Below are 24508 nucleotides of genomic sequence, written 5' to 3' on the forward strand. Positions count from 1 at the left end.
CGCTTGTTAGTTTTTTTCACCACAAACCCAAGACACCAGACACAATAAGCAAGTCACCGGAGAGGTCTTAATTTCAGCAGAGGAGGTAGCCATGGGGGAAGGGAATAGCGAGAGTGGAGAGAGAGAGAGAGAGAGAGAGAGAGAGAGAGAGAGAGTCAGAGAGAACAGAGTAGAGAGAGAGACGGAGCAGAGATGGGAGAGAGAACAGAAGGAAGAGGCAACTTTATAGTCTAGAGGAGGGTGTGGGGTGCAGGGTCAGAGATGGGCAGAGGTGGCTGTAGGGGCACACCAGAGGTAAGTGCCTCAGGGGATTGGTGGAGCGCACAGTTTGAACCTGAAGGTCACTAAACTTACTTAGACAAGTGGTCCTTAAGGGGGCCCTAGAGGAAACCTAGGTTATTTAAAGTAGTGTTGGGTACAGCAGGTGTTCAAGACATTCAGGGAGGCACTGAGTCCAGGATGGCAAGATCAAGGGTCAGTTTTCAGGGCCTCTGCTCAAGTCGCTCCTTACACCAAAGTATTAAACTAGTAATAGCACTAGGTATAGACATGCAGTTCTTCCTTTACCTGCTCTTTAAAGTAGCACTGCCCCAGATCCTGCCACAGCAAAGGAAATCCTCTCCGCCTATACCACCTAATGCGGTAGCCACTAGTCATGTGTGACTAATGAGACTACAAGAGAAGGAGAGCAGAGGGCTCCTTCCCTGTCCGGTGGCCATGCCCTGTGGCCATGGAAAGTTCAAAAAGCCCACAGAACCTACCCCCTCTGGAATGTCAGTGCCCCCCTCCTCTTTCCTGTGTGACCTTGGAACAGATTTTCAGCCCCTCTTGAGCTGGATATTTTAGTGTAAAATAAGTCATGATGCCTACCTCATAGGAGTATCATGAGGCTCAAATGAAACAGACTATTTCACAACATACAGAATACAGTTTCCAGCTCAGAGCAAACTCCGAACTCATCTCCCTCCCCACACTCTCCTGCTATTTCAGGCACTACAGGAGGTAAGGCGGGGAGCACACAGCACTGATGCGTGTTTCCCACCGCTAGGGCAGCTTAGGACAGCACTCCAGCCTCACATGGTCCTGAGGAGGCCAGGGCTGGCGCACACCCAGCCTCCCTCCCTCCATTCAAGACTCCTGAATGCCGCGACCTCGCCCAGCACTTTGCACTGAGGATCCTGAGGGCTTCAAAGGCTGCTCTTTGGATTCCATACAAACCATGTTCCTTCTGGGTGTGTACACAGGTGGGGGAAGACAAGCGGGCGGAGCCCAGTCACCTCCTGCAAAGAATGACACCATTCCCTCTTCGTTCCTAGGGCAACTTTCCCTCAGTGCTTTGTGCTCTGCTGTCAGTAAAAAAAGAAAGGGTGACGTCTAGTTAATCGCTACATGGGAAGTAGTTCAGGAAAGGGGTCCTTTGGTGTCCACTGGGGAAGTCCAATCCAGTTTTTATATTTTTAAGATTTACTTTTTATGTATTTGCAAGGCAAAGCTACAGAGACAGAGGAGAGACAGAGACAGTCTTCCAGCCCCAAATGGCTGCAATGGCCAGGGCTGTATCTGGCTGAAGCCAAGAGCCTGGAGCTTCTGCCAGGTTTCTCATAGGGGGTGCCAGGATTCAGGGACTTGATTTGTCTTCCACTGCTTATCTAGGCAAAGGAGCAGGGTATGGTGGATCAGAAGTGAAGCAGCAGGGAATCAAATCGGCATCCACACGATAAGCTGTTGTCACAGACACAGCTTTATCCAGGAGGCCACAACACCAGCCCCCTTTTCCAGTTTAAAAAGCAGGCAGCGGTGGCCCAACTTTTCAGTGAAAACTGAAAACCATAAACCATCACAAGATGGTGGCCTTTTTAATCGCCCTGTTTCTATGAACTTCCAAAATGCTTCAGAGAGCCGATCTCATCACATACATTGCCTTTTCCTCCTGGAAGTGGCACCAGAATCCCTTGAGAGGCAGAGATTTCTGTCGCTGTTCAGAAAGTGGGATCACAGGTGGGACTAGAACAACACAACTCTCTGTTCCTGTGAGTATGCTTTAAGCAACCAACTACAATTAGAGTGGCACCAGTGGCCTCAGTAACGATGCTGTAAAAGACCATACAGCTCTCACCAAGCTGACAGGAACACTTGTTCTCAGAGCCCACGCAGCCTTGGAAGAAGTCCCAGCACCCTAAGATCGCTGTGCTATAGAAGCCATGTGGAGGCCCGGCAGAAAGTTAGTCTCAACACAGATGCCTCAATCATGCAAGTCCAGACCCCTGACCTAGGAAGACACTTCAGCAGAATGCAGCCCCAGCCTTTCAAGTATTCCCAAGTGGGGCCATTCCAGCTAAAGTCAAGATGAGCCATTCCTGCTGAACCTGGCCAAATTCCTGATTACTGAACCTGAGAGCATGCTGAAATGTTGTTTTGGGGTGATCTGTTGCCTGGTAATAGTTAGGGCCCTGCTACACTATGTCACAGGACCTAGGTCTCCTAAATCCCAGCCTGCCTGGAGACCTGAATCCAGACAGACAGGCCCTGCCTCCTCGTGGCCCCCTGCAGTTCCCACTGCTACTGTTGAGAAGAGGAAGGCAGAGCTGAATGTGTACGTGGAGTCTGCAAGAGAACTGGCCAGGAACGAGACAGTTTGTTGTTTTATTTTATTGTAATTCTGAACTCTAATCTTTAAAATAAAATAGAGGGGGTGAGGGTGAACACTTGGCCTAACAGTTAAGACCTCAGTTAAGATGCCAAGGTTTGATGCCAGCTCTAGATCCTAACTCCAGCTTCCTGTTAATGCACCTCTGTGAGGCAATGGTGATGGAGTAACTAGCTGGGTTCCTGCTGCCCACATGGGAGAGCTGGATTCAGTCCCCTGCTCCCGAATGTGCATTTGCGGAGTGAAACTATAGATGGGAGTTTCTCTCTCTTTCTTCCCTGTCTCTCAAATAAATTAAAAAAAAAATGAAAACTGATAAATAAAGGAGCAGGGGGCTTTTTGTATGTTATTTAATGGGGCAGATTTATTCAGATCCTTGTGTTGAAACTGTTGCTGTTTTAGTTGATTTATTTTTGCTTTAACATTATGCTTTGCTTCTTAAGTTAGCATTTCTTCTTCATCCCATGTGCTTCAGGGTCATATGGGAACTCCAAGAACAAAGGTGATTTGGTAAATGCCTCCTACCTCTACAGGAGTTTAAGCACCTGCAGAACACAGAAAATCCTGGGGAAGAGGCAGAAGCAGGATTTACCAATATGCGGCTTAACCTGAGGAAAATCATTTCACTGCCTCCAGGCCTCAGCGTGGTCATTCACAAATTAGATTTTGTGATTTCTAAGGCCCCTTCTCTAATATTTTGGAGAGATAAGTTAGTATGCATTAAGTGTGAGCACCAGGCAAGGTCCTTTATAGATTATTTTATCTGTATCAATATCTATATAGATATCTAGATAGATACATTTATATACTATATATACATATACACTATACACACACATACATACATACATACAAGTTTTCAGAATCGTCACCCTCATTGTGTATGGGACACAGAGGCTTCATAAGATGGAGAGATCTGCATTTGGGCAGTGTCTGGACTCCAGAATTAACAGGGTCATTCCTCAACCCACCCAGGGATTGTTGCTTCCCCCTGTGTGCTTCCCCAGTGTTCCCCCCTCTTGTTCCCACAGGCTCCCATAGTCTGGTGTTTCAGTATCTAATCCTCCATAGTTAGAAGGGAGGTCCTACATTCCTTTGTACTGTCATCACATACTTGAGGTGGCAACAAACAATAGCCTCTTTCTCTGGAGAGGTGAAGCACTGCCTTCCTGGTTCTTCAGATCCAACTGAATCTCTGAGTGACAGTCAGGGCAGTCCTGCCAGCCCAGCTGCCCCAGGTGTCCTGGGCAAGTCTAGAGGAAGCCTGCCACCGGTCTTCCCTGCAGACCTAAGATTGAGTGATGTGACTTCCATTTCCCCCTTACCGAGGGGCACTCAACTCTACAGAACATATGAATCCTTTTATAACACACATCAAAACGTTCAAGAAAAAAATGAAATCCAAAGGACATGTGCATTTTTCTGTGAACTTTAGGAAGACCTTTTGTACTAAAAACTCAAATCTTCTTGCCAAATATGTACCTTCTGCATACCAAGATGTCTCTTACCCTTATGTTTGATGGAGAGACATCTATGTGCTTGTGCAGCATCCCTCATGCCTCCACATCCCTCCTCCCTGCACAGCCGTTATCAATGCCAGTATTCTGAAATAATCACCAAACTCTTTCTAAGTCCCATTGTAATCTGCACTGAGATGGATCTCGAGACCTGAGATACCTCACAAGAGGAATCACTACAGGGTGGGTGAGATCATGAACTTGAAAATCAGACAGGATGGATTTCAACTTCATGTGGTAGCTTAAAGATAACTGTAAATCCTTTGTCTCTTCCTATCTTGCTGCCCTTGCCCCTAGCCTGGCCTCAGTGACTGACTTTGAACAACTGAACACAGTGGACGTGACCCTTACTAACCCCCTTTCCAAAAAGATTTACAATTTCCAGTTTTGTGCCTCTTAGAATCCTGTGCTATGTAAGAGTTCTGATTACACTGGGGCCATATACTCTGAGGAAGCCCAAGCTAATGGCATGGGGAGAAAGTCCATGTGGTAGAACAGCACAACACTAGACCCAAGAGTGAAGCCTACATGGACTCTGCAGCACAGCCCCAGTAGATTGCAGCCTTGTGAATGATGCTAGCTGGTCCCCTGTGAAGCAGAACCACCCCACTGAACCCTACCCAAGTCTCTGACCTATAGAACCATGAGCAGTAAAAGGGATGTTGTCCCAAGTCATTATCCTTTGGTGTAGTTTGTTAACCAGAGAAAGATAGCTGGTAGCGGATACAAGATTAGAGTATTAAATTAACAGTAAAGCCATTTATGTGATTGCTGAGCAGCTGGGATAGAATAGCAAAGAAATCTTCAGAGAAGGGCTTGAAGGTCTGAAGAAGAGGATGGGTTCAGGTGAGTGAAAAGACAAGGTGCAAGGGTAGGAAATTCTGCCAAAATCCAATCACTCCATAGGCCTCAGGGAAACGTGCTGAACACTGACAGAGCTTCTCAATTATTTCTGCTGCAGCTCCCGATTGGCTTAACTCTGGGGAGTTGACCTAAGTTGGCAAAAAGGAATCTCCTGCATGTAGATTATTTCTCATGTACCCTGCTTTATCTGTATAGATCTTATGAATTTTCCAATAGAAATTCTGTATACAGAATTCCAACACAATGCTCTGTAGTTTATTCATCCATAATTTTACATAAAGATGGTTGCAAATACTTACCAATTAAGCTACTAAATCATATCTTGGATGACATATCCCTTCCCACTCCATGAAGAATCACAATGAGACCCCAAGATTCTATACCTGTAGAGGGGGCAGCTTCCCTCTTTCCCTGGAATTAAAGACTCAGGACAATTCTTTCAGAACTGAGTCACACATATGCAGTAGTCAGAACTGGCCTTGTGGGTTTCCCTACACCTGTCTCAGTCCAAGCTTTAAACCATCCTTAGATTCCTAAGGAACATGGCTTGGGAGCTGACCTTCTGACCTGCTGATCCTCTCCAGATGCAGGTTGGGGAAAAAATCTGCTGCTGCAGGACCAAGCTTTGCCCACCCCACCCCCCAGCCCCTGAGTCTGTGCAAGCAACCTGAGACAGTTCTTGGTCTGTCCTGAACGCATCCAAATGCTCCCCCAGTTTTGTCTTAAACAGACAATTCACATACACATTGATAGACTGTGCAGGTACGTTGACTCTTAGAAGCAAAAGAGAAGAAAGTTTTATTATTGTTTGCCATTTGCAAATGATTATCTGGTGGAATGATGAGTATTGAAGGAGACAACTTGCAGTTAGCATCCCCGGGAGAGCTCTTTCTAGACCTGGGTGAATTGAGTGAGCCTACACTCCCCCCAGGCTTTGAGACAGGGGCCTGCCTGGTGTCAGACCTGGATGCCTCCCAGCATAAGTTAAAGCAGGACGATGCTTCCTCGATGGGAGGTGAGATGCTGGGAATGAAAATGCTAAGAATTTTTAAGGGATCATCACCTCAGCAGGAAACCAGAAATATGCAATAGAAAAAGTAGCTACCCCAACAGACGATCCTCTCTGGTCCAGAAAGTCATTGATTCCATGTTACTGTGAGATTCCAGATCATGTCTCTGATGTGCTTCACCTGGGCCCCAGTGCAGATCCTCCACCCTTTCCCCTAAGAAATTCTCTCTCTCCCTCCCTCTCTCTCTCTCTCTCTCTCTCTCCATAGTCCTATCTGAAAATAATTTCTTAATGGACATTGTGCAACTCTAATAAGATGTTTTGTGGAAACAAGGCTAACATATTCAAAAATGGATCTAACAGTAGAACCAGGGAGCAACTGCTTACTGGGTTCAGGATTTCCATTAGGAGTGATGAAAGTATTTGGGACTAGTAGGAAGTTGCCATGGAATCCATCGCTTATGCTGATGCTAAATCTCACACACATACAAAACATATATATATATATACATATATACACACATGTATGCACATATTTATGAAATAACACAGGTGTGTGTGTGTGTGTGTGTGTGTGTGTGTGTGTGTGTGTCTAAGATAAAGCTTTCTAGAATTTGATCAACCAGCATACATTTGACTCTGGAAACTTTGTGCACTGCTATGCTGATGGGATTAAACTGCAGGTGAAAGAATACTTCTACCATTATATGATTGTTTCAATCCTTAGTAGGACAAGGACTTCAGATGATTTCAACTCAGAGGGAAAATGAGATCAGTGAGTCTGTAGAGTAGGTCAAGTGGCACCTTGTGAGCCCAGATCCCATGTAAGAACGCCTGGAATTGAGTCCTACCTCTGCTTCCAATCCAGCTTCCTGCTGATACATCTAGAAGGCAACACAGGATGACTCAAGTAGTTGGGTTCTTGCCACCACGTAGAAAAACCAATGGAGTTCCTGACTCCTAACAGCCTGGCCCGGTTCTGGCTGTTACAGATATTTAATGGGTGAAGCAATGAAAGGCAAGCTCTCTATTTCTCTTTCCATCTCCCTTTCTTTACCTTTCAAAAAATAAATAAAACGTAAAAAAGTAAATCCAGTGAGTTTCCCAGTAGACTAAAATTAATTGATCCTCAATGGTCTGGATTTGACAGTGTCTAAACTTCTCTTGCGTTTCTCCTCTGTGAGAGCAAATATACCATGTGAGGCTCTTGAGAAGAGACCATAAAAATGATTACAAGACTCAGGCCAAATCTAGGGAGTTATACATTCGAATCCTTTCTTTCTTTCTCAATAACTAGGTCCCCATGTCAGGTAACACAAGAGCTTTCTTAATGTAAAACTTTTGTCTTCACCAGCCCTTGCCAATTTACAATAAAAAGAAGAGGATACTGGGAGTATGCACCCCACAATTTGAAAATAAAACTAAAAATGGTCTCATCTTGTACTTCAGTGAGTTGATTTGGTATTTGGAAAAATGATCCTTTGACCAAAGAGTATTTTTACTTTGTGTGTCTATAGAAATAAGGTTTTAAAAAAAGTATGTAGAAAGCACATCAATATTCTCTTAAAGCTAAACATGGTTTTGATTGAACCAAGCTTACATTTATACCTGAAGCACATTTGCTAACAATAGCACTGGCTTTCCCATTTGCCAAGATCAATGTTGACCTGTTTTCACCTAACTTTTATAGATGTCAGAAAAAGAAACTGTTCACTAACGCAGTGGCATACCCTGGCCTTTTTCAGCCACACTTGCCTACATTTTTGCAGCTCCTTTAAATTCTCCTTGTCACAAAAGCTAACAATAAGGTCAAGTATTTCAGTAAGAAATATTGAATTATTATCCAATGTTGTCAAACAGCCAAGAACCTACGAAAGCTAAACACAAGCTGTAGAAGAGCACAGCCTAATCTCAGGCCTCCAGGCCCTGCCTCTACTGCACGGGGAAGGATTTTTGGCACTGAGAGGGTTAGGGAGGAAGGGGGAGGGTGGATGAGTGGAATGGGAACTGGACAGCTCACAATCACGTCCAGGCTCCTGTCCCTCAGGAGTGTCTTGTTGCGCTCGTTTGCTGCTGCAAAGAGCCAGCTTTGATTTTTCTTGGAGAGGACTCCAGGCACCCTATCATCTCAGCCATGCCAACACCACAAGGCTGCCGAGCTCTCCTGATCCCCTGGCCATATCCCTGTCCATCAAAGCTAATTTCTGTGACAACATAAACTTCACTGTGCAGCCAATAAACTCGAACCCGATGGAACCTGATGTGGCCAGGAAGGAGAATGACAAACTGGCAAGCCATCAGGGCCTGAAATAGAATTCATTTCACCAGCCAATGGTTTGGGAGGGGGTAGAGATGGATTTATGTGTGTGTATGTGATTTATTTGTTCTAATAATTCTAATAAAGATTCCATTAATCAATAAACAGACTCTCATAAAGACAGAAATAAACACAAGGCTGCAAAATGGGTCCCAGGTAAAACCAGGACTCTGGCTCACCTTCAGCTTAATCCACAGAGGCTAAAGGTGCAGATCCTTATTTCAAGAGATGTGGGTGGGCAAGAGAGAGAAGCCTGAAGGAATCCCACACCTGGATGGGAGGGGAGGGATGCCAACAGGGCTGTTAGGGAAAGTCCCTGTCCTTTTTATAGACTGAGACTTTGCAGATGAAGTTTAGTGGTTCCAGCGAACTTCCTTTGAAATGCAAACAAACTCGCTCCTCAATAGCAGGAGTCAAAACAGGTTCATTCTATAAAAAGGGCAGACCATAGTACAGTATGGGGGTAGCCTGAATGGGTTTGGGATAGAAAACAGTGCATGTGAGGTCATTTAGGGGGCAAGGTGGGCCTCCAAAGAGAGGTCTGGAGGTGCGGGCAGAGATGACCCCAAAAACTAACTTTAAAATATTATTTAGGGTAACAGGCATAGGTCTTGTTCAATTCTCTGAATATGTGACCTTCCAAAGTGCAGATTTACCCTACTGTTAATGTGTGTCATCCTTCCCTGGTCAATGCCAAAGAGCCCTGGGGACAAAGATACCTTTCACTGGAGGCCCAGCTCATATAGTAGTTGGTGTTGAGTTGAGCAGTTGGATAACAAACTGTCCTCAAAATTTAACATTCTGTATTGTGGTCATCTCCTAATTTTATGTCTACAGTCTCATGCAAACATTAAAATCTCACATTCTTTCGTGTTACGTATTTTGATAACATAGGTGTTTCTGCTGATTTTTTTCTTTGTTTTAAAGTTTATTTATTTATTTATTTATTTATTTATTTATTTATTTGAAAGGCAGAGAGAGAAAGAGAGAGGCCTTCTATCCACTGGCTCACTCTCCAAATGCCAGCAAAATTGCCAGACACTGGACCAGCCTGAGACCAAGTTGAGTTTTCCAAGGGAGCAGCTGGGAGCCAACTACCTAACCATCAGCTATTGCCTCTCACGGTGCTTTTTAGCAGGAGGATGCTATCAGAAGTGCCTTAACAGCTGCGCCAAACACCTGCTACTCCTCGCTTTCTGATAAGCTGTGTGTGTGCACTCTATGGTGAGGGCACTTCTCTATTGCCAGGCACTGTACTGTAGGGAGGATGTAGAGCTACACCAACTTAGCTTTGAACCCAGACTGGCAATGAAGAACCAGCCTTCCAGACCCACCTCCAACGTCATCATCCTGACTTTCTCAGGAGTTGCAGCCCCCTTGGGGCCCCAGTGTCTTTGGTTCACATCTCTGCTGCGGCACTTGCCAGACTGTGAGTTTGTATTTCTGTCTCCCTGTGCAGATGGTGAGCTTCTTGAGGGAAGCTTTGTGTGTCACACATTTCTATTCCCATCACTGCTCATAAAAGTTCAAACAACACTTATTAAATGATTAAAATTGCAATGTCTCAAGCAAGAGATAGGGTGAGGTTACCAATTCCTCCTCCTCTCAGTCTTCCACCTCCTGACATCCTGCAAATGCCTAAGCTCTGGTATCTGATCATCACTTGACACAGTGGCAGTTACGTCTATCATTAAACAGGGGTTATATAATTCACCATGTTATCAATTTTGTCTACATTTAATACTGTGCTCTGTTGCTGCCCTATTAGCACAGCTCTCTGCTTCTGTGTTTTCAGTTGAAGAAACACTGGTTATAGGTAATTCAGAGACCAGGCAGAAAAGGAATGCAATTGAGCTGCAGTCTATCTTTCCTCAGAATTAACTGCTTACATCCCATTTGCTGAGGTGCCTAGAACATCATGCTAATGAAGTCAGGAGTGCAGCCTCCTCTCTGCAGGCCAGAGAATGGAACAGATAACTTCATTTTTCCTGAGCACTGAGGGCAAAGGGGTCCAGGCGAGAAAAATTCTCTAGGCAACTTGAAGCACATTGCCAACAGTCTGGCCATCATTGTCCAAAGAGTGGCACTGCCAGTCTTTGGCTGATTTTCTCACTTATCAAGTTACTGGTATTCTAACCTTGTCTGTGAGCTTTTCTTTTTCGGAAAACATACAACAGGTTTTTTTTAAATAAGCTTAGCTCAAACATGCTATGGAATAAATATACTAGAAATAAATTGATAAGTGTGAGAATGAGTTAAAGAATGTTCGAGGTTATAACAAAAAAAAAAGGACTCATGAAGGTGGAAAAAGTAAATACAGTGCTTAATGAAAACATACTGAGGCAGATACTACTGTTAGAAAAAAGGGAAATGTCTCCCTCAGTGAATGAGCGTAGGGACTGCTTTGAAACAGACGTGCTAATCCTCGACTTCCAGTCATCCATCTCAAGCATGAGCTCATATAAGTGATTTGACCCCTCTGGGATTCCATTTCCTCATCCTCCATAAAATAGCCATTTTTGTGTGTTTGGTGAGAAACAATAGATCCTATTCTCTCTCATAAAACTAGGCAAACTCTGGCTATCTTTTAAAATGCGCCATAATCTCTACACTCCAAAATCCATTGCAAACCTATACATAGGAGTTGCATGGTACCTCCACAGACTACATGTCAGGCAATATATTATTGGCTACATTTAGGGAAAAGGTCAAGAGGAGTTAAGTGGCTTGCTCAAGGTCACACATCTAGTTAGCAGGGGTTAAGAATCTGGAGTGCAGATCTTTCTGCCCTTTCTGCCCATTTCAATACGCAACTGCTTAATGCATGGTGGTTACATGGCTGCAACAAGGAAGGGAGAGTGGAAAAGAAGCATTGTATAAAAATATGTTTATTGTGATCTAGAGAAAAACAAACTGAAGCAAAATGAGATGCTGTTTTTCACATACTTTCTTCAGTAGCTGTGTAATGGAGACTGTCATATCTAGTAACATGTCATTTAACTTCATGGCATTGTAAATTTCTATTTTTCTTTCTATTGTTGATTTTGTATCATGACTTTTCAATTCAGGGGATGTACAGTAGCTGTGAAATGGAGACTAACATTCAGATGTGAGGATACAATGTAGTATGCATTTCTACTTCCAGATAAAGATGGACTTACAATGAAACTGTTAACTGTATCTTGACAATAGGATTCTGGACTCTCTGCCATTGTCCATGCCCGCAGTGATGGACATATGGCTGTGTTTGAAGAACTATATGTTAGTAATGATATAGAGGAACTAGGTGGGGGGGAGGGAACTGGGGAGGGGATAAGGGAAATGCCAGGAGCCTATGGAACTGTATCATAAAATGATAATAATAATAATAAAATGTAAAAAAAATTTAAAAAACAAATATCATGGCAATGGCTCAATTCTAGGTGGCAATGTCATAAGCCACTATGTAAATGTTTTTTTGATATATTTACTGGCCATAAACTGTTTCTTAAAGGTAAGATCTTGTCCAAGCTACTTTGGACTTGAACTCAGAAGAACAGACTTTACCGCTCTGAATATAAGAAAATCACCCACTCTCGAAACACCATGGCACCCAAAATGTGGTAGGAAGGAAAGACTTGTATGACTAAACATAGATACTGAGTACCTGATAAAGACTAGAGTGTTTCAGGAAATGAGAAATGGGAAATGAAATTGGCTATAAACAGAAGTCGAAGCTATCTAAATTCTCCCTACAAACTAACTGCTAACTTTGTAACCTCTGCTTTTTTTTTTCTTGGCAATTTGCCTAAAGAACAGCATGACAGAAACTTCTCAAACTGAGACAAATTGGGTTGAAAGTAAGGGCTTTCCAATTGCTTCTTTTTTTTTTTTTTTTAAAGATTTTATTATTATTGGAAAGCCGGATATACAGAGAGGAGGAGAGACAGAGAGGAAGATCTTCCATCCGATGTTTCACTCCCCAAGTGAGCCGCAACGGGCCGATGCGCGCCGATCCGAAGCGGGGAACCAGGAACCTCTTCCAGGTCTCCCACACGGGTGCAGTGTCCCAATGCATTGGGCCGTCCTCAACTGCTTTCCCAGGCCACAAGCAGGGAGCTGGATGGGAAGTGGAGCTGCCGGGATTAGAACCGGCGCCCATATGGGATCCCGGGGCGTTCAAGGCGAGGACTTTAGCCGCTAGGCCACGCCGCCGGGCCCCAATTGCTTCTTAATGATGGTAGCTAGAGTTCCACAGATATTCAATAGACATTTGTGGAGAGAAGAAAGGAAACAAGGTCCAAAGGATAGAGAGAGTTCATTTCTATTATTTGAACTTCTAGTAAAGTGAGATATTATTTTCATACAAAGTGCATTTCAGAAAAATGATCTTTAGAGTGCTTTAAGATACTCAGAGAGAAATGTGCTTATTCATTCAGAGTGACTTACTTAAGTGATCATGCCCCATCCCTGGGTTTCTACAGATCATTGCATATGGGCAAAAATCATTGTCCTCCCCAGAAGATCCATTTCACCTGTAACCAGGTTTCCCTAAGCTTCAAATCTTCCAGATCAGCTCTCTCCACTCCCCTGCACTTAGTGATGTCAATTCAGCAAGTATGGGACTGGGCGCTGCCCCTTCATCAGGTGGCAAGGAGGTGCAAGGAGGCACCCACATGCATTCATGGAAAAGTAAAACTGACAGGAGTTTCTTGGCCTGGGTCTTTTTCTTGTAATAAGATGCCAAGGTTGCCAAATAAGGTTCAATAATCCCGTTTCCAGTGACTGTGCTTACAACCCAATTCACCCAAATAGAAAACATTGGGTAAGGCTATAGATTGGAGGTGGGGATCAGAAAAACAGTTTGTTTTTCTGATCAGCCCAGCAACCCATATGCGTACTGATTCTAGCCCTGGCTGCTTCATTTCCAATCCAGGCCCTGTGAAAGTAGCACAGGACGGCTCATGTCCTTGGGCCCCTGCACAATGAGGGAGACCCAGAAGAAGTTCTTGGCTCCTGGCTTCAGATCAGCTCAGCTTTGATCACTGTGGCCATTTGGGGGAGTGAACCAGCAGATGGAAGATCTCTCACTCTTTCTCTCCTTCTGGCTGTGTAACTCTGCTGTTCAAAAACAAATCTTCTAAATAAATGCTCTGCTATGGCTGTAGCTCTTTTGAGATTCAAACTAATTGAATATTCTATTAATTTTAAAAAATATTCATCTTATTAGTATAATAATCACTACCACCTATTTTATATCTATCACAAACAGACACTTTGCTAAGCATTTTCATGTCTCATTAATTTATTTACTTCTACTAGCCTCCATTACACAGATGATAAAGAAGAAGGGTCCAAATGTCTAGATTAGGAATATGATCTTTGGAACAAAGTAAATCTAAGCTTAAGTTATTAGTTGGATAACCTCGAACAAGTCAAGATGGCACAGGAACACTAATGCTTTGGTAGGTTACCGGGAAAATTGGAGATAGGGCAGTGAACTAAGAAAAGTACTAAGAAAAGCACCAGGTCCCCAAATGATGATCCTAAGGGTACCAAGTCTGACTACTTGCCAAAATAAAACTAAAGCCATGGCCTGTAGAGCCACCCTGAGAGGGGGAAGGAGGAGAAGCATCTTGAGTCCCCATTCGGCTCTCCCTGCGGCTGTTGGTGTTGGTGAGGTGGGGCCAAATGAACAACCAGGACAGATGGGGAGGAATAATGAGGTATGGCCAGGACAGTGTGCTGCACGCAGGCGCAGGAGTGGAGGTTGTTGAGAGGAAGTCGTGGGGCTCAGGTGGATGGTGTGAAGAGGACTGGAAAGCGAGGGGCCTCTGGGGACCAATTATCTAGGGGTGAGCTTCTCATCCTGCTGCTAACATCCCTTCCTTCTCTTTCCCCACTCTCTGCTGGCCTTGAGACAAAACCCCAAGAGGCAATTGGACGACAGTTCCACGCACTCCCGCCACAAAGGAACCCTGCTCTCCACGATGCTACAGCAGCATCCTAGGGTGGCACAAGCCAGCAGAAGCGTGCCATTCAGTCACCATCTGCTTCGGTCAGCCTGTCTCCACAGAGCCGCACACTGGCTGTGGCAGCTTCCCACGAAGGAGAAGGCAGCATCTTGTACGTGTGGCATATTCCAAAACAAAATAATATCTGACAGGTTGGTTGAAGCCTGACAGGAGAAAGTAGGGAATAAAAAAATGGAACAAAGATGCCATTTTAAAACTATTGGCTCACATTCAGGATTTCATTATTTTCTATGGCCAAGAGCGAATAAAAAATTCCTGCTATTGATGAGTATTTTTCTACAGTCATTGGAAGTCAAAGGACTCGGGCTTCCTACTTTCCCTCCTGGGGAACATGTGAGCCAGTCCTCTGGATAATTTGGAAAAGGGCTGGATGGTGAAGGGGCAGCCCAACAGCTCCAAGCAAGCAGTTCAGCCGAGGAACGGGTGCAGAGAGGACACACCGTGTTTTCAGTTCGGAGTCTGTGATCTTTCTGCCAAACGGGGGTTTACAAAGCAAAAACCTCCGGAGAATTCTCATACTCTCTGGCTTATTCTCCTGGTGTTCATCTTAACAGGAATCAGCTGTTTGCCTTCTCACTTATACAGCATGTGGCCGAGGAGAAGTTAGCATCTGGTCTGGCTATTATTAAAAACAAGAACATCCTGCTCTGTTGGGAGAACAGCACCGCTGGCGATCGGAGGACAGAGATCATTTGCATTCGGGATTCCAGAGATGTGTTTCGCTTCAGTCTCTGCTCTCCCTCCTCCACCTCTGCTGCATTTAAAAATTTCCTGATGTATCCATCATTTGGTCTCCTTTTTTGTGAAACAGGGACAGACCTACTTTTCTGAGAGGCAGGAATCACTGGAGCTGTTGGAGCCAGATATGTTCCTGCAGTGTGATAAAGTTGAACTACCAAAGGAATTTTTTTTTTTACAACTGCGGAAATGAAAAAGTAAACAAGACTGGGACTGCATTGATATTTAGGCTCCAGTTTTTTGTTGTTGTTTTTGTCTTTTTCCTTTTTTAAGCATTGGGCTAAGAGCCTAGAGGAACCATATAATATGAAAAACCCTAAGAGGTTTTATTAGCTAATTAAAAAAAAAACTCGGTCACTATTTACCACTTAACTCTTTCCTAGAGTCTGTGGCTTACTTCCTCCTGGTGCAGCCCTTCTTCCATGCCCACCAATCTCTTCCCCATGCAACTGGGATTCTCCATTTGCCTTCTAAAATATGTGGCTGAAAATTACTTTCAAAACCATCTCTGCATTTCTCATTTGTGAAATCACCAATAAGATTTCCATAAAAAGTCAAATCTCTTATGTCTCCACAAAGCCACACATGCAGACTCTAAGCACTCTGTTAGAAAGCAGTAGGTTACTGTGCTTTTCATGATTGTAAACATTAGAGGACTTAAAGATCATGAAATCCAGTGAGGGTGCTCCTGGGACCAGTAGAGAACCTACGCACCTCAGAATGAGGAGAAACAGAAAGTGAAACCGGGCAGAGGAGTGACACAGTCAGAGGAGAGTGGGATTGTTAAAAAATGCAGAAAAAAAAAGACTTGATTTAGGAAGAAAAGTTGTCACAGAAGACTTAAAACAGGCCATTTTATTAATACTCTTCCTGTTATGTGCCACATGGTTTTGTTACCTGCTTTTCCTTTTTAAGTAGTGACTGCAGAGACATCAACCCACCATCTGCTTGTGTTTGGGGGTTCTTGGTACTCATATTTCTCAAAAACACCATTAAGTTCTGATACTATCCTGTGTCTCTAATTCCATCAAGCCTACTACACACTAGCTAACTCCCACAGTCTTGGTGCCACAGGAGAAAGTTCCTCTGGCCTCAGATGCACACAGCTACAAGACGGGGCTGCATTTTCATGTTCTAGCTCCACCTGAAGGTCTGCTGGGAAGAATTTTGCTTTGGGGTCTTGGTTTGTTTGTTTTCCAGCATATTGTTATATAGTCTTGCTTTATTTAGGAGAATGGCAGGTGGGTGGAAATTCTTCTCCATCAGCTGTGAAGTGGGGCAGAATGACATGAAGAACAGATAGCGATCGGGAAGTGAGCTATGTTTGTAATATGAAAACATAAAGCAATTCTTCCAGAAACCGCTCTAAGGAGCTCAACATCCTGCAACTGGATAATGAGTAAGTTTTAGTAAAAGTTAGATGTGGTTCCACAAATTTGATCCTTCTGCTTTCCAACTGCATGATCAGGGCTGGATGGAGTCATAAGAAGCTTTGGAACAGAAGCTTTACAAAAATCAATAACCTCTTCTTAAATGTCAGCTTCACCATGCTGTGCTAGTATTAATTGGCCTTTCAAGGAGCACCCTGTGTTCCCTGAAGAGTAGTTGTGGGAATAACTGAGGTAGGAAATGTTCTGCCAGGGGCACAAGCATGGGGCAGTGAGTTTCACCTTTCCCTGAATGGCTGCTCAGCTGTCCCCTCCCACCACCACCCCGCTCTAGTCAAGTGTGCATGGTGCATACACCTGCACAGACATGACCATCTGCGCATGCACACGCATGCTCACACACACATGTTGGTCTAATAGTTTTGCATCTGCAGTCGATCTTCTTTGTAAACTTCGATCCATAACTTTCCTAAATTTCAATTCCAATGCCTTCTGACTAGATAGTTACTACGGAGAAACCCTGGGAAGGCAGAGAGAGGCTAATCCCAGTGATTGGGAATAGTGGTGAAGAGGAGAACAATTCTTTCGTCTTTACTAAGAGACTGTAATGTAAGTACGAAGCATTAGCTGTGTCTCGGATCCTACCTGACTTCTTTTCAGCTGCTCTTCAGATGCAAGCAGTGAGCCAATGAGGGAAGAGGGCATGGGTGGAGATTAGTTTGGAATACAGCCAGAGCGGATAGTCATGACGTGAAACCCAGGTGTCTGACCACCTGCACACTCATTGCACCATTGTCCAGAGAGCTTAGCCCTTTAGGAGCTGACTGCAGAACCAATGCATGAGTCTGCCATGCTTTTAAAGGCGAGCTGACCTATATGCTGCACAACAATGCAGTCAGGCTGGCGGTCCTCCGCTTCCCCACATAGTGCCCCATACCTTTGTAGGTATCCTGAGCTTTTATTTTCTAGAACTGGTGTTTCAAATGATTTTCAAAGAGTCCTGACAGAAGGCTTATTGTTGGTGAACCTGATAATTTCCGTAGGAGTGTTTGTTTTGATCAAAGCAGTACCTCCATTTCTGCCATGTCTCCTGACTGTACCATTACTGTCCGCTCCTTTCTAGAGGGAAGGGAAATACAACTCACCAAGATCTGCAGGACCTGCTGCTCACACTGACTAAATGAGGGCTTCCCCGACATCCTTCCTTGCCTTTCAGACTGCTTTCAAATCTCATAAATATAAACATGTGGCTCTTCAACCACATCTGTAGATAATAACTTCAGGGGGCTTCCTGTTTACACGGCAATACCCATTTCCCAGCCAAATAAACTCTGCAACAGAGAGCTGAGGTGTTTATTGGGCCAGCCTTGGCTGGGATTCAGTTAACAGGAAACACCCACTCTCTCAGAAATGTCTGATGATTAAATATTTGGGGGACGAGGGATACAAGGGGTCAAAAACATTGGAGAAATTGCTTTCTTCATCCGCCTGTCGTTTCCGTGAGAAACGAAGGAGCCATGATAAATATGGCCAACCAGCCCAGGTCCAGCACTGCCCCACAGCTGTGTGGCTCGCGGGCTGTGGAGCCTGTGATGCAGACAGGAAGGAAGAAGCACAGTTGATGAAGCTGAGTAACTGGCAGGAAGGAGTGGAAAATGCAGAGGTACACTCATCACTGGGCAGCCCTTTGGCCTCCTGCCTGGCTGCCCTGTTTTAATGAGCAGTGAAATTTCATGTCGGCTCTGCCAATCATGCCTGACCTAGGAATTCAGAGACGGCCTCAAGCCCGCCAGTTCACGATCAGTGGAGATTTTGCTTCCCCCGCCCACATGCACATACCCAGAGGACATTCCATTTGGCAATGTCTGGAGGCATTTTTGACGTTTTTGGTGGTCAGGCTTGGGGGAGGGGAGGACAGGACATGCTACTATCATCTAGTGGGTACAGGCCACAGGTGATGCTAAACATCGTGCAATGCACAGAGGAGCATCCTTGACACACACACAACAATGGACCATCTTGTCTGAGAAGTCTAAAGTGTCAAGTTTTAAAGTTCCTGGGTCCTCCCGGCTTCAACCTGTCCCAGTCCATTGCAGCCATCTGGAGAGTGAATCAGCAGATGGAAGATCCCTTTCTCTCTCTCCATTTCTCTCTGTAACTCTTTTAAATAAATAAACAAATCTCTAAAAAAAGGGGGAAAAAAAGTGCCAACGCCTAACCCAACATCTTTCTGTAAACCAAAAACTGAGGTTGAAAGGAGTTAAGTGGCCTTGTCCCAAACCATGCTCTGGAGAAAGATCAAAAGGGAAAGAAAACCATTGTGCCCACCTCCCTTGTAGATGCCCTTTAAAGTTACACAGAGTTAACTTAAATTAATATATCCTCAAAGAAACTGCAAACAAGTTCCCTGTCCAAAGCCCACCCAAGTGTTTGCATTGCTCCTATTCTTAGGAATCAGCTGTTCCCAAGATTTCTCAGAAAGCAGTGCCAGTGGATTAAAAATCAGCAAATCCTCTGTGAGGATGCCGCCTCACCCCCTGGTGGGACTGAGTTGCTCTGCACCACAGGATCCTGGGTCCCACCTGAAGAGGTGCAGGAAGGCCAAAGCACCCTGAATGCACAGGACACAGACCTGTAACCCCAGGCCCTCAACCTTGCTGCAGGGGAGGGACTTACTGAAAATAAACAATGGCCAAGTAACAGCCCTCTCCAAACCATAACCGTGTTCATCAGCAGAAGTGTCCTGACACTATAGCACTCTAGGGTCATTTTTACTCATCTTTGGGTTTTGCTTGACCTGCAGAATCAAAAAGTCATAGGGATGCCTGGAACCATCTGACTATGACCAGGGGTTTCCTTGCTGGGTCCTGTTCATGTTCCCAGAGAACAGAATCATGAAAGCATTGAGGCTGCAGTTTATGTACCCTGACTGGTCCCTGAGTTGGAGTAAGGGCTTCTTCCCCAGAATGAGTCAAGTACTCTTCCCTTTCCAGGTTCCTCGCCCACTCCTCTCAAGGAGCGGAACAAAGTAACAAGACAAGGCTTATCAAGCTTTTTTTTCCTCTCACCAGTGATAATAGGATCTCCGCTCTTACCCAGCCCAGGCAAGTCCTAAGTAAGTCCAGTAAGCACCCAGGTGTAGGCAGGGGTAGGAATATCACACCAGAGAAGAAACCGCGGATGAGAAAAGACCCAAGGTACACACATAACAAAACCAAAAAAGCCATTTTATTGAAAATTAAATTCAAACTTCAAATTAATATTACAATCATGAGAAAAACGCCAAATAATTCAATTTACAGTTGCAACATACAATACAAATGGTCCCTTTGAAGTTAAGGGTAAACTCATCCACAATCATGTCCTGTGGCACAAAGCAGAATTTGTACAATATGTGCATGGAAAGCAAATCTTGGGCAATAGCAATGGAAAAAAATAAAAACGAAAGCTTGTATTTACACAAAATGCTACAAATATTTTTGTTCCACAGAAATCTAAAAATGGTGAAGCATATCCAAAAAGTGGAATTTTATTCAGAATACCTAAGAAATTACTGTAAGTTATGTTTTGGCTGATATATTTCAAAGTACTGCATTAAAAAGCAAACAGTTATTTGTAAACATGAAGTAAACACCTAAGAAATTCTCACATAGAAATAATTTTTAAATGCATTATCTTTTTAAGAACAACAAGTTCAAGGTTTGGAAGAGTCATCATTTATTCTGTGTATTGTTTTCTTGTTCCTTCAGTACCATGGGTGTAATGATCTCTTCTGCCAATGCTTTGTGTTTCAGCATCTTTAGCCCAGATCCCGGGTCAGTCCCTTTCCTCTGCATAGAGGGGACCTTGGAGACCAGTACACATCTCCTCCCTTCTCAATTTACAATGGAGGCTCCCTAACTGTGTGGATTTTTCTGCTCATTTTTAAAGTTCTGAAGGTGGGTGGGGCATGACAATCTAAAAAGCAAATAGTTCAAATGTTGAGTCTTTCAGTTCTAGACTGAATGTCTCTCTACTAATCTACGGCTCAAGTTGTGGCACCTGCTCTGGGAACTCTGACATAAGTTAAAATTTGTGAGCAACTGAAATGGACTTTTTCAAAAAATGCACTGGTCACGCTGTAAATTCCAGCAATGTTTGTACTACATCAGAAACCACACTATAACCCCAAGGAAAGACAGTGCTGACTAGAACATGGTTCATGATAGAAGTAAAATTTTACTTTGGTTTTGAAATCACAAATCTTATACACGACACCCAGTACAAATAAAGGGTTCAATGAAAAGATAGTTTTAACCCCTAGGCCAAAGAAGAACAGAATCTGTTGAAGAAATGTCAATTACCCATTGGAGTGGTAAATGAGGGTGCAGCAAAGAAGTGCTTGAATTTTTCCGAAGGAAAAAAACTTTTTAAAGTGTTTCTGGGTTGCTGCCTGCAGCCACTCTAATAACATTTCAACACTAGAGCATCCCTATGTGTACTCATTATGTGTACTGTAAACTTTTAAAAAGCCCTTTAATATTAAAAAAATAATGCACAATTAGAGTACCTTTTTCATTAAATAGGGTGCAGCTGGCACTGGTGGTAACATTTTTATGTCAATTAATTAAACTGGAAACGTGTAACCAGACACTGGTATTTTTAAGTGCTGTTGAGACAAACACACATATTTCACACTTAAAAATAAATGGACAGTGGCGTGCTTCAAGCTACCACACACAAATAATAAATAGTATCAATTACTACTTCCATCTTAAGCAACAGAAAAGTGGCTTATTTATCTAAGCATACTTGGTATACATCCTTTAGAAGGCGAAGTGTTTTGTTTTGTTTTGTTTTGTTCTCTTTCCCCTCCATTTTTATTGGCAGATGTCAGGATGAATTCCAAGAGAAATTTCCCAGTAGAAAGCATAGGTTTGGCTGCCCCACAGACTGTCCTACATGGCCTGGCAGCCTGTGAAGGTGAGGTGGGCTTCAGAATGGTTGAAGAACCCATGCAGTGGAGGAAACCTCTGCCAGCCCTGCTCAGGAAGACAGCATGAGCACCAGTGGACCTGACCTTTGAGAGGGGGCAGGGAGTTGCCTGGTGTTGTCATCAAGTGATCATAGCTTGGATTAAGGATTTACACCTGGGAATTTGACATGTGGGCTCTGGAGTGGACAAAGTGCATCCTACAGGAGGGCTCTTGCTCAAATTCATACACAGTAGTAAGCACCAAACTCCCCACTGCCTAGCCCTCCCTGGATCCTCCATCGTGAGAAATGCCAATGTCAAAGGCTGTATGTGGGTGCCAGTTCGGCTATGTGTGCTCTCAGATTAGTACCTGTGCAGGATGGGTCGCTATTGAGATAACCCCCCACCATAGGACAGTGGTTCCATTCTGCTCCTTTCAATGCAAATCATGTGGGAAGTTCTACCTGGTGGGGACTCAGGTAAGGCAGATTTGGTTCCCCTGATGTACTGCTTGGTAAGGCCAACTGGTTAAGAGTCCCTGGTGCAATTTTGCTTTCCTGTCCTCCGTTTATCATGATGGATCCTTTCTCCATATGCATGACTCTAAACTGTTTTCACTATGAAGCCTGGTAATTTAGAGTTTTGCTTAACTATGAAACCACAGAACATTTCTCTGCAGTCAGTGATTCAGTTGTGCTTGTGTTTTTATATGACAAGAATCATAATGACCCAAATGAAATTAGGAAACCACATCACTCCAGCATTTCATGCTGATAAAGGGCAATGTGAGTGACAAAGGGCTAAGAGTTGCTTTTTACATCCATAATTATTGCTTTAAAAGGCAAAGCTGTGTTAGAGGCAATCCTAGATAGGAAAGAATTAAACATAACATTTCCTTCATACGTCACAAAAACAAGCTACATCTAAAGTACATGGAGACGGAAGCATTTTTAAAAATCACATTGTGCCTGGATAAACTGAAATTGCTTAGCAATATTTCAGATATGGCTCTAGCCCACTGAAGAAATTTGTTATTTAATAAAGAGCACTTTTAGAGACCGAAGTCAACATATCAATACACTAAGAAATGTTTCAAGGGTCCAAATGTCATTAAATAATTATAAATATATCTTTAAAGTTATATGACCATTCACGTTAGCAAGTTACCTCAGATTTTTACACATATTCATAATTTAAAAAAAAAAGAAAACAAATAACACACAGCCAAACGCAAACACTATCTATACCATTATGGCTATAATAAGGTATTGCCATTTTTAAGTTTTGCATAATAGGAGGAGAGCTTTAAGGGATGGGATTTTCTTTTTGGTTAAATGGGAGAACAGAGAAAAAGTATTAAAAAGGCAAAATGAAATAATCTATCCTGATCAGTATTTTTGAAGTCACTTTCCTAGAGGAAGATTGGGGGGCGGGGATGAAACTGAATCAGATAGTTCAAATGTGTGCCCGCAGCAGGCCTGTGAGCAGATCCCGGACAATCACCGTGTACACCTGCTGCTGGGGGGGACGCATCCATTCTACCTGTCCCCTCTCCGCACCCCCACTGGCTTAGTAAGCTGCTCGGCAGAGGGCACAGGCCTGCACGGCTGCGACCAGGCCATGCAGCTTTGGGCACAGAGAGGAAGCAGCTTTGCTCCTTTACCTCCTGTGTCCGGAGGCCACATCTCAGCATCAGCCCGTTAACCGCTTATTTACAACAGACCAAAAGCAACATCAAAAATACCTTTTCCTTTGTTTGTTCATTGCAAAAGTACTTCTTAAATAGTAAACAATCTGAAACCCGATTATGATCATCTCTCTTGGGCCTTCTGTTTCTAACATCTACTCTATTGTGTCGGTCAGATCATGACTGAATGAATGAATGAAACCTCTTCTTAAAAAAAAAAAAAAAACAGGCACTTTGTAGATAGTTAGTTGATATACATATATATGCACTCTCTATATATGTATATATCGATACATGTGGGATGTGGCCCCAGATACCGCTGGGCCACTGCTGGGCCATGGCTGAGGAATTTCAGTATGGTCGCCAGACAGATTCATCCATTCTGCCACTAGAATTCAAAACAGTTGGGGAACTGCTGTGGCTTCCATCAGCGTCAACACCATCATTCTGGTTAGGCAAATTGGGGTTTAATAGCGTGCTGCCATTCGAGGTGGTGCTGCATGGCGGAAGCATTCTGGAAGGAGACCGGTCTCCCCCCGGCACCATGGGGAACTGATAGGATCCTGATGAAGTGCCATAGTAGAGATATGGAGTGCTGCTGGTCTGGAAGGGTCCACTCTGGCTTTGGGAAGAGCCGGGGTAGGGTGGTGGCAGGTAGGTATGGTAGTGAGTGGTGGCGGACATACCGAGGGACATGCCTGAGGTGACTGGCGGGGTGTAAGTAAAGGTGGCTGGATAGTGCATTCGTGGGTTGGAGAAGCGGCTCTCAGTGAGGGATGAAATGCTTGGGAATTGCCTGGGGTCTGAAAAAGGGCCCAGTTCTGAAGCACCTAAAAATTACAACAGAAGATGGGGGGAAAAATCTGTAAATATCAGTTAAAATAATGATAGAATTTTTACAAGAAAAAAGAAAACTTTAGCTTTCCCAAAAAGGACAGCAAGCCACAAACAGACTTTCAAAGGCACCAGTCACTTCACAGACTTTTTTTCCCCACTTTGTAGTCTTAACAGCATTTATCCTTTTTGTTCTTTACCTACAGAGAATCCCGAAGGGCTTTAAAAACCCAAACGTGAGCTAGGTCCTCTGTGTGAACCAACCCAACACTCATATCATATAGGTTCACTCACCAGACTTTAAAACAAATCTTGTTAATTTGTTTGTTTGTTGCTCACTTCAGATATTTGAAGTAAAACTTTTACTATATCAGACAAGTTTATTTTTCTCAACCCAAAATAAAGAAATTCCAAAATGATCCGTTTTATTATTCGTGCTCCTGGCAGGATTCCCTGATCAATGAAGGGACATCAGAAAGACAGCCTAACGTGTTCCTGTCATTTCTTTTAAGCACTTAAAAGACCCCAGAATTTCATCA

General features: G+C 43.7%; 1 protein-coding gene across 6 annotated transcripts in view; it reads right to left on the reverse strand.

The window, feature by feature from the left end:
• The window catches only part of RUNX2 (RUNX family transcription factor 2), a 316951-nt gene that overhangs the window by 85681 nt on the left and 206762 nt on the right, over positions 1-24508 (reverse strand). For 4 of the 6 annotated variants that reach the window (XM_058662333.1, XM_058662324.1, XM_012928447.2 and 1 more), the window contains one exon: positions 19703-23965. The exons of the other annotated variants lie outside the window; for them this stretch is intronic. In XM_058662333.1, the coding sequence (XP_058518316.1) occupies positions 23487-23965 (479 nt within the window). In that variant the 3' untranslated portion in view covers positions 19703-23486. Of the gene's footprint in view, positions 1-19702; positions 23966-24508 lie in introns of those variants that run through there. 6 annotated transcript variants of the gene reach the window in all.

The sequence above is a fragment of the Ochotona princeps genome, chromosome 1, assembly GCF_030435755.1.
Source record: "Ochotona princeps isolate mOchPri1 chromosome 1, mOchPri1.hap1, whole genome shotgun sequence".
In the NCBI taxonomy this organism is placed as follows: Eukaryota; Metazoa; Chordata; class Mammalia; order Lagomorpha; family Ochotonidae; genus Ochotona; species Ochotona princeps.